At 41.1% G+C, this 13193-nt stretch overlaps 2 protein-coding genes across 3 annotated transcripts in view; one reads left to right on the forward strand and one right to left on the reverse strand.

Moving 5' to 3' along the window:
- ITPKA (inositol-trisphosphate 3-kinase A) overlaps positions 1–7664 on the forward strand; it is a 38182-nt gene extending 30518 nt beyond the window's left edge. The window contains exons 5-8 of one of the 2 annotated variants that reach the window (XR_007377973.1): positions 1015–1116; positions 2187–2258; positions 3141–3640; positions 3845–7664. Coding sequence is in view for 1 of the 2 variants with exons in the window: in XM_048949990.1 (XP_048805947.1) it covers positions 1015–1116; positions 2187–2258; positions 3141–3344 (378 nt within the window). In the remaining variant the exon portion in view is untranslated. Of the gene's footprint in view, positions 1–1014; positions 1117–2186; positions 2259–3140 lie in introns of both variants that reach the window. The other variant, XM_048949990.1, reaches the window with a different exon arrangement.
- A 51-nt stretch (positions 7665–7715) lies between these two features.
- The window catches only part of LTK (leukocyte receptor tyrosine kinase), an 86214-nt gene continuing 80736 nt past the window's right edge, over positions 7716–13193 (reverse strand). The window contains exon 29 of the mRNA XM_048949987.1: positions 7716–12828. Coding sequence (XP_048805944.1) covers positions 12058–12828 — 771 coding nt within the window. The 3' untranslated portion in view covers positions 7716–12057. The remainder of the gene's footprint in view (positions 12829–13193) is intronic.

Here is a 13193-nt window from a genome sequence, read left to right on the forward strand (position 1 = left end):
AAGGAATAATGGAGATGAGGGATTTCACTGGACTGTTACAATGGAGAGAAATGTAGTTTGATACCTTGCAGGCTTTTGGTAGAAACAGGTGACCTACTGCAGAAATGGCTGCATTTTGCATGCCTGTCCTAAAAGCTTTTGCTTGTGTCTTTTCACATGAGGGATGTTCTTGGAGAGGTGCAGTCTGTGTTCACAGACGTCTCAGATCCATGCACTGCTCTTAGTTACTTGTAGCCTCACAAGCACAAACTGGCTGTTAGCAATGCACAAAAAGATTTTATGATTTTCAGGAGCGGGGTGCTTCTGTATTCAGTTGTATTGTTAGCATAAAAGTACTGTGAGTTTCTCCTGGCTGCTACAAGCGTGCTCACATTGTCTTTTGCCAGAATTTATACACCTACTTTGTCACTGCTAGCATTTGGATCACTGCAAATCTTGAGTTGTTCTTGCCTGGAACTCGCTTTCTGTTTGGTGGCTTCTAGGTTATGTTAACATAAAGGTCTTTTGGGAATGGAGAGTCTTTATTACAACTCTTTTGTTTCCTTGTTTAAAAAGAAAGCCAACAAAAAACTAAACAGGAAGAAAAAGAAGAAAAACTGGTACAATTGGGTTTGAAACCATCCCCTTCTGCCCCTTCCACTGTCAGGGTTTGGCTATGTAGGGCTTGTTAAGAAGACAGCTAAAGAGGTCACTGCGGTTTGCCTCATTGAACCTTTGCACTGCTACTACGGAGATGTGAGGAAGACCTTTCTGCAGGCTGGTAATATCGTGAGGTTTGGGGTTGTTTGTTTGGTTTTGTTTTTTAACTACACTCAACAGGATATGAAGTGTCATTTCAAGTTATCCTATCAGCTTTTCTTTATTTTCCACCTCTTGCTTGAAACGAGGTTTATCTCCTCTCTTCCTGTTTGACTACTTACTTTCATCTGGTTAGCAAGAGCTGAGCTGCTGATGGTTCAAGGACATTGGCTGATGAGAGGAGTGACGCGTGGTATAAATTGTGTTTTTGTGCAGAAAGCAGACGGAACATGCAACACGAACTTCAAAACTACGAAGACACAAGAGCAAGTTCTCCAAGTTTTTGTGGAATTCATTGAGGGCAACACAACTATTCTGGTGAGTCTGAACTCTTTGTGTTCACTGATCTTTGACCCTTTCAACTTACTTGAGGGCCATACTTCCTCTGGTACAAGAAAGATGGTTTTAACTGCCAAGGAAGAACAGGTTTGGACCACTGAGCAGGTGGGCTGGACATGAAGACTTACTGGGCAGTGAGTAGTGGTTGGCTGAGACCTGTTCTGGCAGCTGTTGCCGTAAGTTCCTCAGGTTTCCCATAGCCTGAGAGCTAGCCAAAAATCAAACTTGTGACTTGCCCCCAGTCTCCACCATAAGTGTAAGATGTATCAGAAGGATGATGATTTATGAGCAAGGATTGTGTTGGCAGAAAACTTGTGATTAGGGAATTTGTTCTAGAGAGAAGAAAAAGAGAGCATGTGAACGGGAAGTGAGATTGGTGGCTGGCTCTGCTTGTGTGTGAGACTTGCCTCAGAGAGCAATTCCTGTACGCTACTTCATGGTTTTTCAGAGGAAGCACAGCAGGTGTGTGGTAGATGTCATAACATGTCTCTATCGTCTTCAGAACTTCAAAGGCTGCCATAGTATTTTGTTGCAGTATAGAAGCCATTATGAGGAAAGATTAAGCACCCAGGAGCATTGTGCTTGGTAATACAGGACAGCATTAAAAATGCATACTGGAGCTTTATGTGTTGATTTTCCTCCTCTTATATGTTTGGAGCTTCCTTGTCTCTCTAACACCAACTCATTCTCTTTCCACTGTGGTGAACTGAAAGATTCTTCATTGCTTGAAACTTCTATTTTCATTGGAAAAAAATATAAAAAAGAGGGAAAAATAAAAGAAGCATTTAGCATTTGGCTGCAGAGCAGACTACATTATGGCATCCAGACAGATAAGTATGCTTGGTGTAATGCATGTAGCAGAGGAACTCAATTCTTTTGCAGTGAAAGCCTGTTGAAGTGTATTTTCAGATTGACTTTCAAATGACGGCTCTGTTTGGAAAGACTTCTAATCTAAAACCAACTCTTTGTTATGTTGGTTCTTGTAAGCAGAATATCTTCCTTCATTCTCTGCCTGTTTCTGTTTTCTTTTTTCTATCGTCACCCTCCAGAAAAAATACCTCAAGCGTCTGCAGGAAATTCATATCGTTCTTGAATCCTCAGACTTCTTCAAGCGACATGAGGTGAGCAGTGAGTATAATGTGTGTGAAGGTGTAGTTTAGTTCTGCTTCTTTTAGTCATTCACATGTACTACAGAATTGCCTACTCTGTTATTAGAAAGGAGTTTGTGGTAGAAGAAAACAGTACAGGTAACACAAAGCCTTCATCACAAGGATACAGGAATAACAGATCTTTAAGAATAATGGATCCTCTCATCTTTATAACATACCAACACATTGAGCCCTGGGCCACTGTCGAGAGTAGTTTAGTAGTACCAGTTTCCTGTCATTTTCTCTAATCTCGGTGTGCTACAGTGGAATGTTTACAGGGAAGTGGTAATGTGGAAGCTTGCACCTGGTACCATAGAATCCAGTTGTCTTTTAGACGATCAAGTCTTTATCAAAATACTGGATTTGTGTTAAATCTGTATAATTCTGCTATATACGTTCTCCTTCTATGCTTTTCTGTAGAGAGGGCATTATTGGCATTTTAAGTTCTGGTTATTACAACTCAAGATTTTGAGGTCAGACATTTTATTTTACCTTGTTAATTTCCACTTGTCACTGGAAGCAATTTTGTTAATCGTAGGTTATAGTCTTTATTTGAAAATAGTTAGTGGCATTTTCTCCATTGCTGGAATTGAGACCAGCTGCCGAGTGGGCTGGTGAACTGCTTTTCTTCCCTCTGTCTTATGGGTCCCTTTTTTCAGCTAGCTGCCCATTTATACGTTACTGATTGATTTTAGTTATATAAACAATGCATGCAAGTTGTAAATATGCAAGCAGAGTGGCCTTTGGCCCTAAAGACTGTTGGGTCTCAGGTGAGAAGGCTGTCATCTTAATGGGTGGCATGATAAGAGGAGACCTAAAGATACGCTTTTAACATCATCTCAATCCACGTTCCAGGTCGTTGGAAGTTCACTACTTTTTGTACATGATGGCAGTGGGAATGCCAATGTGTGGCTGATTGATTTTGGGAAGACCACCCTTCTTCCTGATGGGCAGACGCTGGATCATAGGATCCCCTGGCAAGAAGGCAACAGGGAGGATGGGTACTTGTTGGGACTGGACAATTTGATTCGCATCTTGGAAAGCATCACGGAAAGATGAGTTGAAAGTGACACAAAACTTACAGGGCTGCTTTGTAACTAACTTTCTTCTCTACTGAGATCACTCGGAAGGAAACTGCTTTAACTCACTCCCTTCAGACTCCTGAGGTCATCACAGTGCAGAGGGAACTACATCCAGAACCCAGCAGCTAGTTATCAAAATGACTTTGCATCAGCCCTCTGTGAACCTAAATAACTAACTCCAGATTGGTCTGCATTGCACCAGCCTAACACAAGACTGGTCCTCAGAGAATCAAGATCTCCATACTCAGGAACCACACCAGCACGAGTCAAGAGGTCTGTATGGTAAACCAGAATGATTCTGATTTCTGGTAAACTGATGGGACTTCCAGATTACCTCTCTGTGATCCAGAGCAAATGCTTGGGAATTCAGGGGAGGAGTAACAATTTTTCAGGGAACTGGATAGTTTTGAAACCAGCAGGAGTGTTTCTTTTCTTTCACCCTAATTCCAAGTCTTCTTGCTCCTGTGTAAACTATAGGTTGGACTAACAACAGCTGCTGCCTTATGTTATGGGTGTACTCAAGGTGGAAATCGATGATAAGCAGAAGAATCCTGGAGCAAAGTGAGACAGCAGTTGTAGTGGCTGTATGTGGTAACTGTTGTTGATTAGTCCTCCTCATCCCCACCTTAGCCTCAATTCACTTCTGTCCAAGAGCAGCCTTTGCATTTTTATGTAGCCTCTGAGGAGATTACAGATAGTCCAGGGAGAGAGTAGCGGCCTGTTGTCTCCAGGAACATCTGACTTTTCAAACTGGGTGGGCTGTTGGGAAAGTGCCTAGCTTGGCAGGTTTGGCCTCTTCCAGCTGAACTACAGCTGTGAAAATCAGTTATTGCACTCTAGCACTCAGACTGGGGAACTAAGGGGGTTTTTTAAGGCTTGCTCATTTTTAACATAAAACTACTGTACACATGCACATACATGCACACACTAGTAGCCAGTAAGCAATGTGATCTTTTAAGATTATAGTTTGACTGTCTTCTGATGCACATGAAAGAGGTGATTTCTTGACTGTGCTCCTATTCCCAAGTACAATGCTGCCACTGAAGTGTGTAGACTTATGTAAGTACTTTTATATAAAAGTGTATAGTGCAGCAATCAGGAAAGTAAAGTTCCTGCATTCACAGCATTACACTAAAGATAATTCCTACGCATTCCTCCTCCAATATATCAGCTGTTAACTCAGGGCAGTTTGGGGGAAGGAATGTCAGTATATCACATCCTTTAATCCCTGTCTGGAATCACAGGACCACTTTTGGTTTACTCTTTTCTGCTGTGGCCCAGGCACAGCCACAGAAAATTCACAGTGATTCAGTGTTTAGATTAAAATCAAGAAAGACTGAAGTGATACTTCTTACAGTGGCTTCACATACCATTTCTGTTGGTTGCCTCTTGTCACTTTAACAGTTCTATAAATATAACAGGATATAAAGACCATCAGTATTCGCCTGTTCACTTACATTCCAGGCTTTAATATAAATACATGTCGATGCAGATGCCAAAATGAGGACATGACTGAAGATTAGTGTTTGATTAATTCACTTTTAACATCTTGAGCTGGTAATGCACATCGATCAGAAATTGCTTCTCTTGCGAGTGTCCTGTGCTCAGAAGAGATTCCAAGAACTGCATCTATCCAAGGATAGAGGAAGGTAACTCGGTGCTTTGGGGAGCAGCTTTTTCAAGAATAACTAACTGTGACCATAAGCAAAAATCCTATAGAGCTTAGCTCTGGAATGAAATGCATCTGTAACGTTTGTAATTTGAATCAAAGGGAAATCAAAGAGTTACTTTTGATAACAGACTCTTGTACTATGAGATCAGATTTGAGAACTTATTCATCACCTCTCAACAAAACAGCAGTATTAAAAATGCAATTGTGCCCTGAAGGTTAGAGGACATAGAATGGATATCCTGTGGGAAATAGTGAGGTGTGGAGACATTTCCTTGTCAAAGAGGTTGTTTGAAACTGATAATTATTTTTGCAGTTCACTGCAAATTCAGACTTCTTCTGTGGCCTTCTAGAGTCCTTCTCAATTTATTTTCGTGATGATATGCTAATGAATTTTCCACTGTTTTTTTTTTTTTTTTTCCAGAGGGTTTTTTAGCTATTTCAAAGAGTTTACACTTTTTTTTTTTTTTTTTTTTTTTTTTTAAATTGTGGTGAGCTTCCAGTATTGAGCACGCATGTTATAATTGCTGATGCCTCCTAACTTTGGAATTCCTATGAGATGACAAATTAATCTGTGGTGGTTTTCATACTATTAATTAAGAAAAAGTCCTCCTCCTTTTCTGCAGCCAACAGGTAAACTGTCAGCTAGCACTGCTTAAGGAGGAAAAAAGGAGCAAATAAATCTCACAGGATTACCTTTAATAACAAGGCCTTTTCTCTAAGACTGCAGTTTCAGGGATTTAGGAAAAAAAAACAACCAAAAACAGACAAAACTGGAAAAGGTTAAATAAAGCATAATGAGACAGGGTGATACAATTAATTAGTGGTCTGCCTAATTAACTTTCATATTGCTTTCTTTCTGTTAACACGTGTGAACCTTTTGCATCAGTGCGTTATTTTCTGGATGGGGGTGGGATTTAGGGGGTAAAAGTTAGCTGATACTCCAATGTCAATCGAGAATGTGTCATGAACTTTTAGAATTAATGTCTTGTTTTAAAGAAGTAGAAGCAATGTGGTAGCAGTACTTCAGAAACCTGACTGCTGCTAGCACCTCCAAGGGTGGTTTGTAGACCCTCATGTTGGAGATAACAAGGGAACCTCTTCAGAGCTGTGCAGTAGGTGAGAAGATGGGGGTGGGAGAGGGGAGAAGGAAAACCTCAGCTATAGCAGTCCTTATTTCCTTATTCTGGAAATTCATTCTAGATGCTAAATAGTTCTAGTAAGTTTGTTTAAAAATCACCCTTTGGCTTATCAAAGGGCTGGAAAGGAAGAAACCACAATCTAATATTATGCTGCTGTTACAGGAAAGGTGCAAAGGAAGGAGCTTTTCATTAGCAAATGGCAAGTATAGGACTGCAAATGTGAGGACTGGAGCTCTCAGGGACTGGAGGCTGTGAGATCATGAGCAAATGATCACAGGGTAAGTTAGATAACCTTGATTCACATCAAAAATCCCCGAGAGGCTCTTTGTGTACATTCACGTGCTACTGTGAGGAAGCAGCATAGCTTTCTTTTGCTGTGGAGTAAGTTGCCTTGAACAAGCTTACATTTGTATGGGATCAACATGCGCAGGCATTTGCCATGTAAGAGCTGCTGCATGATAGCCAAGGCACTTGCTCACATGCAAGTCCAGAACACAGTTCTTTAAATGCTTCCGCTGGGATAGTGCCTCACTCTGGAGACACTGAAATCACATGTGTTTCCACAGCATGGGAAGATATGCTTGTCCAGGTATGGAGCAGCTAACCTCTGAGTTAGGCACCAAGGTCATTAAGCTCATTAGTTAGATGTAGCAGAGTTCAGTGTATCTAGCAGTAGGACATCTCTTCCCCAGCTTTGACAGTGACTCGCATTTTGGCCTTGGGCAGCTATCCTCGGCCTCAGTTTTGTTCCTGTTCTACAGTTGGTAATAGTACCTCCTTACCTCACAGAATGGTATGAGGCTGTACTTCATTTTTGCCTCCAAGATGCCTTGAGGTTCATTGGTGGAAGGTGCAATATAAAAAGAAGTACACAAAGAAGTATATTGGATGAGTTTAAAAATGATAGGTGTTAAGGTTCCCCATGGACATACATTTGGATTAAGTTTAACCAAAGTGATGCTAATTAAATGCCTCTGTATTTTGCACGTAGAATATTAATTTACCATCTGATTCTGATTCAGTTCTGATGATAAGGAAAGATTTCAATGGGATTTGGACTAAACCTGTGAGTATCTCACAGGGCTCTTGCTTTTTTTTTTTTTTTTTTTTTTTTTGTATTGGTGTCATTATATTTTGTTATTCTTACAGTACTGAGATCAAATGACCTGTATTGTCAACAGTGCTTCTGTTCTGAACACTACAATGCAATGCTGACTGTGGTCACTTTTGACTGTATTGGCTGAGTGTTTGTTACTCTTAAGTGTGTATACTAATAAATACCTGAGACTGAAGGAAAAAAGGGCATCCATGGTGATTTGGTCACACAAGAATATTATTTTCTTAAAGAACTTCCCTATGCAAGGGACAAAACCGTGTTATTTCAGTGTTTCTTGCGGTTTTAGGCTTTAGTATCTACTATTTCCTGAAATAAAACTGGTTCTGAGACACCTGGAAGCTGACTTTGCAACTCTGTTCCCAACACCATGCAAAGTTTGAAGGCTTTCTTAGAGGTAAGTTCTGTCTCAAAAATGCAATTCTTACAGCATATTAAAAAATAACACGTTAAAACGTACTTTGCACACAGAGCAGCTGTTTCCACAGCGCTGTCTTTCGTGGCAGTAGGGGATAAACAGTGCTCTGTTCCTGGAGTCAGTCCTCTGCCACTGGCAACCTTTCTCAGCAAGACAGTGTTCTCTTACCTGTGTGCAAACCGTATTTAACACAGAGGGAAGCAAACAGTCAGCATTGGTGTCTCTTTATTTTGTGTTGCAAATATAAAGTATACATTTGTCCAACTTGAAATTGCATAGAAGCAGGCTTGTCATCTATTTATGCACAGTAGTCACCCAAAAAGGTAAGTTGACAAGAAGTGCTGCTGTGTTCAGAGGTAACGACAAATCAAAACTGGTTCAATTAAGCAAAAGTGTTGTGTGATGAGACTAGCAGATGTTAGTGATGTCATGCCTAAGGTCTCTGCATCAGATTGGAAAGGGTAGGCAGCTAGGAGCAGGAAGAGCAATGCCACAGCTGCAGGAGAGAACTTGTCTGGCATAGCGCTGCTGCTCAGCAGTTTGAAGAAGAGTGGTTCCTGGCTCACACTGCTGCAGAGATGCACGTACTTTGGGGAAAACCATATTCCCAGCAGTAGAGTTCTGTTTCAGGTAAGGAGTAGGAGGGTATTGGAGGTGGAATAAGTTATACTTGCAAAAGCCCATATCTTTGTAATTATATCTGTGCAACTGTCTCAGTGTACACCAGCCCACTGGCAACTAAGTGGAGAACTTACCTGGGGAAAAGGGTTGATATAAGTGGAAACCTTAAATCTGTGCACAGATAAAAATTCTGCCTGTTTAAAGGGAAAATGAAGATGCAAAACTCTTGAAGTAGAGGAGAGAGATGTGAAAAGAAAAAATAGACAAATTATTTCATCTTTTGTTATTACAGTTCTCTTATAACGTAGGTGTGAGGCTGCATGAAGGAACATAAAGTACTAATGCAAAATCCAGAAGAAAAAAACATCTCTATATACACACATCTAAAACTGAGGTGGTGTATCTACCGATAGTCTTTGTTAAAATGTAGACACCCAAAGGGAAGAACAACTTATAGTATCCCTATACAGGGCTGATTCTTCACTGGGGAGCTGTTGGAAGACTTTCCGTATGGATTACGTGACTAAATAACGCCAGTCTCCAGCTCGAGTCATTCCTCTCAGTAACAAAATTGGTTTTTTGGGTTTTAGTTGCCCAGGTAATCTAATTTTGACAGTATGGGTTAAACTCATTTATTATGCACTATGTGCATCTCCTTAAAAGACGATTTCAAGTAAGTGGTATTTTGAAATGGAAAAATTTGGACACTGAAATCTGTGGTTGTATTAACAGTCTAAGAATTGTAGGAATTAGTGCTTGGTTGTAGTATACATCGTTTAGAGTTATTTTTCTTTTTAATAAACCTGTTTTGGACAGCTTATTGTATCGCAGTAGGAGCAGTATTAGCATTATTTCCTCCTGTATTGTCATTTAAAATTTTTACTATGAGGTTTTTGAAAAGCATCTAAGAGATCAGATAAACACAGAAAAGCTATTACAGGTCAGAGACTGATGGTGTCTGTGTTGACAGAAGTTTGCTTACCTTTATTTCTATTTGAGGGAGGTAAGAACACATAAAAAGCATGTTGCTAATGCAGATGCTTAAAGTTCTCAGCCAGTTCTTTCAGTGCCCATTTGGTCTGCGCAGATCCACGTTCTGTCTTGTTAGGAGACGCTGCATCTGACTCAGTACACCCTGAGCTACATGCTGTTGTAAACTAGCAACGTACATGTAAGGGATAATAACTGCATGCTTATTCTGCTCTTGCAAGTGCCCTTCATCACCTTGCTATTGGTCACTATTAGAGACAAGATACTGGGCTGGATGGAGGTTTACTGTAGTTCAGTGGAGCTTTTTCCCTGTTCTTCCTGTATATATAAGTATATTGACTTAACTATTCATTGAAAACATCTGTGTTGTCCGAAGTGCTAGACTGATGGACTTGCTTACATTTTATGAATAAATTAAGCTGCATGCAAGACCCACCTGTAGCACTGGTGAGTAGTGGGAACTATAGTTCAACTTTGCTCTGCTCTCACTTTACTTTTGTCACTTTACTTTTCAATGCCTTATGTAGTTTTATCAATATTGGCTTCTTTAAATTTATGAATGAAGTTGAAGCAAATGCTGCATATGTGAAAAACAACAGTAGCTCAAAGTGAGCTCAGCAGGGATCCTGCCTGCTTCTCACTGGAATGCTAACATTATTGTATATAGATGAGCTGCTGTAATCCAGCCAGCCAAGATTAGGTCTGTTTATTCTTGACAAGCAGGTTGCAGAGGTGGGCTGCCTGTGACATAACCAGAAATGTTAGCCTCTACAAGGGGAAAGGATGAGTACCCTAATTTCCTGCTAAATCTACCTCATCTAACCTGGCTGTAGCAGTTCCTGGACGTAAGGTAGGACAGACAGTGGGCTAAAAGCATGAGTAATACCACGCTGATAACTTGTAACTTCACAATGTGGATTTGGAATTTTTTCCATGCTCTACAGCTCACTGCTAAAAGAATCATCATCGTCAGTAGGATCTGGAAATCAGAATACATAAAACTACTCATTCTCAAGCTTAAGGTCTAAGACTACAGGAAGCTGGGAACAAGTACAAAGCCAGATAAGGAAAGCATTAAACCTGAACTGAAAAAGCACTCCACTGACAAAGGATGGATTCACAACTCTCCACTCTGTGCTATTCAGTACGACATATCAGAGTATCCTGCCCTCAGAGACATAGAGGAAATGAAGTTTGTCTTCAAAGCAATCTCTATCCTGCTAAACCACATCTTTACACTGTATGCATACAGCAATTTCCTATGTGTGTAGCTTGTACTGGGGCACCTCATCTCTTTTGGAAGAGAACAAGATGGAATCTATAGCCAACATCGTGGCATACAACTTGATTACATGTAAAGGCAGCATGTAGTTTGCCACTGCAGGTTGGTCATGCACAACACAGGAGTGGGACAGGTACAAAATGTGTGAGACTGCTCAGGCTTAAACCAAGTTATTTACTTTTCCAGGCTCCAGGCTTTAACCAGTAAGCATCTGTTTAGACCCTACATAACGGAAAATAGCCTTAGAAATAGTTTTTCAAAAAATCAACTACATTAACCAGCAACTCTGTGTGCTAGAAAGGTTAAAGAGAAAGACAATCTGTGTGTGAAGCAACGTCATAGTTATAGCTTTCTGAAGTGGCTGAGCTATTTTGCCTTGCTCTAAAAGGGGCGTTGTATTGGGCGATGTCTGTATTAAGCAGGTTGTCTGCACTCTGCTCCCTTGCATTACTCTGTTTCTACTTGAAAGAAGTAGATATGAAAATCGCAACCAGCTACAGCCTACCAAATTCTACCATTACCTTAGAACATCAGTAATGCTTATCATCATAGCACAGGAAATTACTGCCATGTATCAAAGTACTTACAAAATGAAGTCCATCCCAAATAAAGTCCATTAAAAGATGAAGATAGTCCATTTCCCATCACCCCCGTCAGCTCACTCTTTCTTGGAAAGCCACCTGCCCCTTCCACACCAGGAGCAGTGAAGAACACAACACCATGAGGCAAGCAGCACATTTTCCTTGTTATTCAAAGAGATCCCATCAGCTTCACTATCTATTTTTTTCCAATCGTCAGTTTGTTTTCCTCTTCATTGCTTGTTTTCAAAATGCATGCTCAGAGGATCCTGGATTTTTTTTCATCCTTCTTGCTGCTTCCAATTTAAGCAGTAACTTCATGTTTTTCAAAGGGTCTGCTATTAAACAGATGAAAATGTGGCTGCTATTCGTTTACTTTCCTGTCACTACGTGAGCATCATTAGGCAAGTCCTCAGGACAGTAAAAAGCTCAAGGAAACACAGCAGGTCTTCACAAGTTGCTCACTGCTGGCACAGCATGCATTTTTGGTTTCTAAGGTCAGAAAGAAGAGCAGCCTATGTTGGTCATTATTTCCATCCAAACACTATGGTTGGACAATAAGTCTATTTCTTTTCACCTGAGCTGATTGAAAAAGAGGTCTTTTGTTAGGTACTGTATGCTGATTCAGAGCAGCAATACTGTTTTCTCTACGACTAAGTTGGTCCAATGGAACACAGTCGGTGGACAGAAGTAGAAATGCAACTGTCTGTAATGATCTGGGGATCTGGCAGGTAGAAGGAAGAAGATCATTGCTGATGTCGAAACATCACCCCTCTAAAGGAACTTACATGGAGAAAGTAAGTGAAATAAGAAGCAGTTCAAGTTTGCCCTTCCAGAAACACTTACATTCTCTGATATTTGGATGAATCTTTTCTGTTATACGGGTGTAACACTCAGATCATCTGACAAAGACAGACCAGAGTCCCTCTCTCTTGCTGCTTTATCTGTTTTATAAAAAGGTTTCTCGTCTGTATGCAGACTGGAGCTCCTTAGCACAGCTGTTCTGACCCCTGTCAAAACTGATGGTGGGTGATCAGTGCCATAGCACAGATCATCATATGCATAATTTACATTACCACAGGGGAAAGTCTGGAGTTTCACCAGTTCGATCCCACCAATGTCTAAGTGAGGGCAGTTGCTTCGACTTGGAGATGCTGGAGATGCCCGAGAACTAGGAGAAGAACTGCAATTTCCATCAAAGCCTGAATCTTCTCGCTCTGGAGTTGCTTTCAGTTTGGAGGTGGGGCTTAAGTGACAGACGTTCTCTAGCACCCATGATCCATAGGTTGGATTCCAAAGGTTTTTAGTTTTGTTCTTCAGTCTGTGGGTTGATGGATTGCTGAATTCTAACTTCTGGTTTGAAGTCTGGATCCAGGATGCACTGAAATCACTGAGGCATGGCAGGCTGGGCCCTCGAGCAGCCCGGTTACTGAGGTTTTCCACCAGCAGCTCTTGTGGACATTGTACAAGTTTTTGCCCAGGACGGTGGGAATCCAGGGTTTTAGGTGTCATCTGAGGTGTAAGAGAAGGGCTCACCAACAGGGGCACTATCCCACTGGAAACATTTGGGCGCACAACCGTGTTCCCTTCATCCTCTGGTGCTGGGCTACACTCCATGGGCAGCTCTGTGTTGATCACATCAGGGTCCTAGAAGGATTGCACAGAAATGTGTTACACTCTGAGTGCCTCCAGGGTGACTGTCACACCTGCATTTTCAGACAAATAGCTTTGCGAGAAAAGCTTTTGGCAGAGGTTAGCATTAGGCTTGGGCACTATTCGTGCACCTCATACAAGGTGCCATAAGCCATCTGGGTACTGCATGCTGTTAGAACTTGCAAAAGTGTTGTCTCGTTTATGTGCTTCCTTTGAACAGTCGCCGTGCTTTACTGAAATCAGCATATGAGCTGAGGATTGCACGTATATAATTTGCCTCTCAGGCAGGTTAGATCCATGCCTCTAATTGTAAAATTCTACCAGATGATGAACACGCTGTGCCATCTTCCCTCACCCCC

This window comes from Lagopus muta, chromosome 6 (genome assembly GCF_023343835.1).
Source record: "Lagopus muta isolate bLagMut1 chromosome 6, bLagMut1 primary, whole genome shotgun sequence".
NCBI lineage: Eukaryota > Metazoa > Chordata > Aves > Galliformes > Phasianidae > Lagopus > Lagopus muta.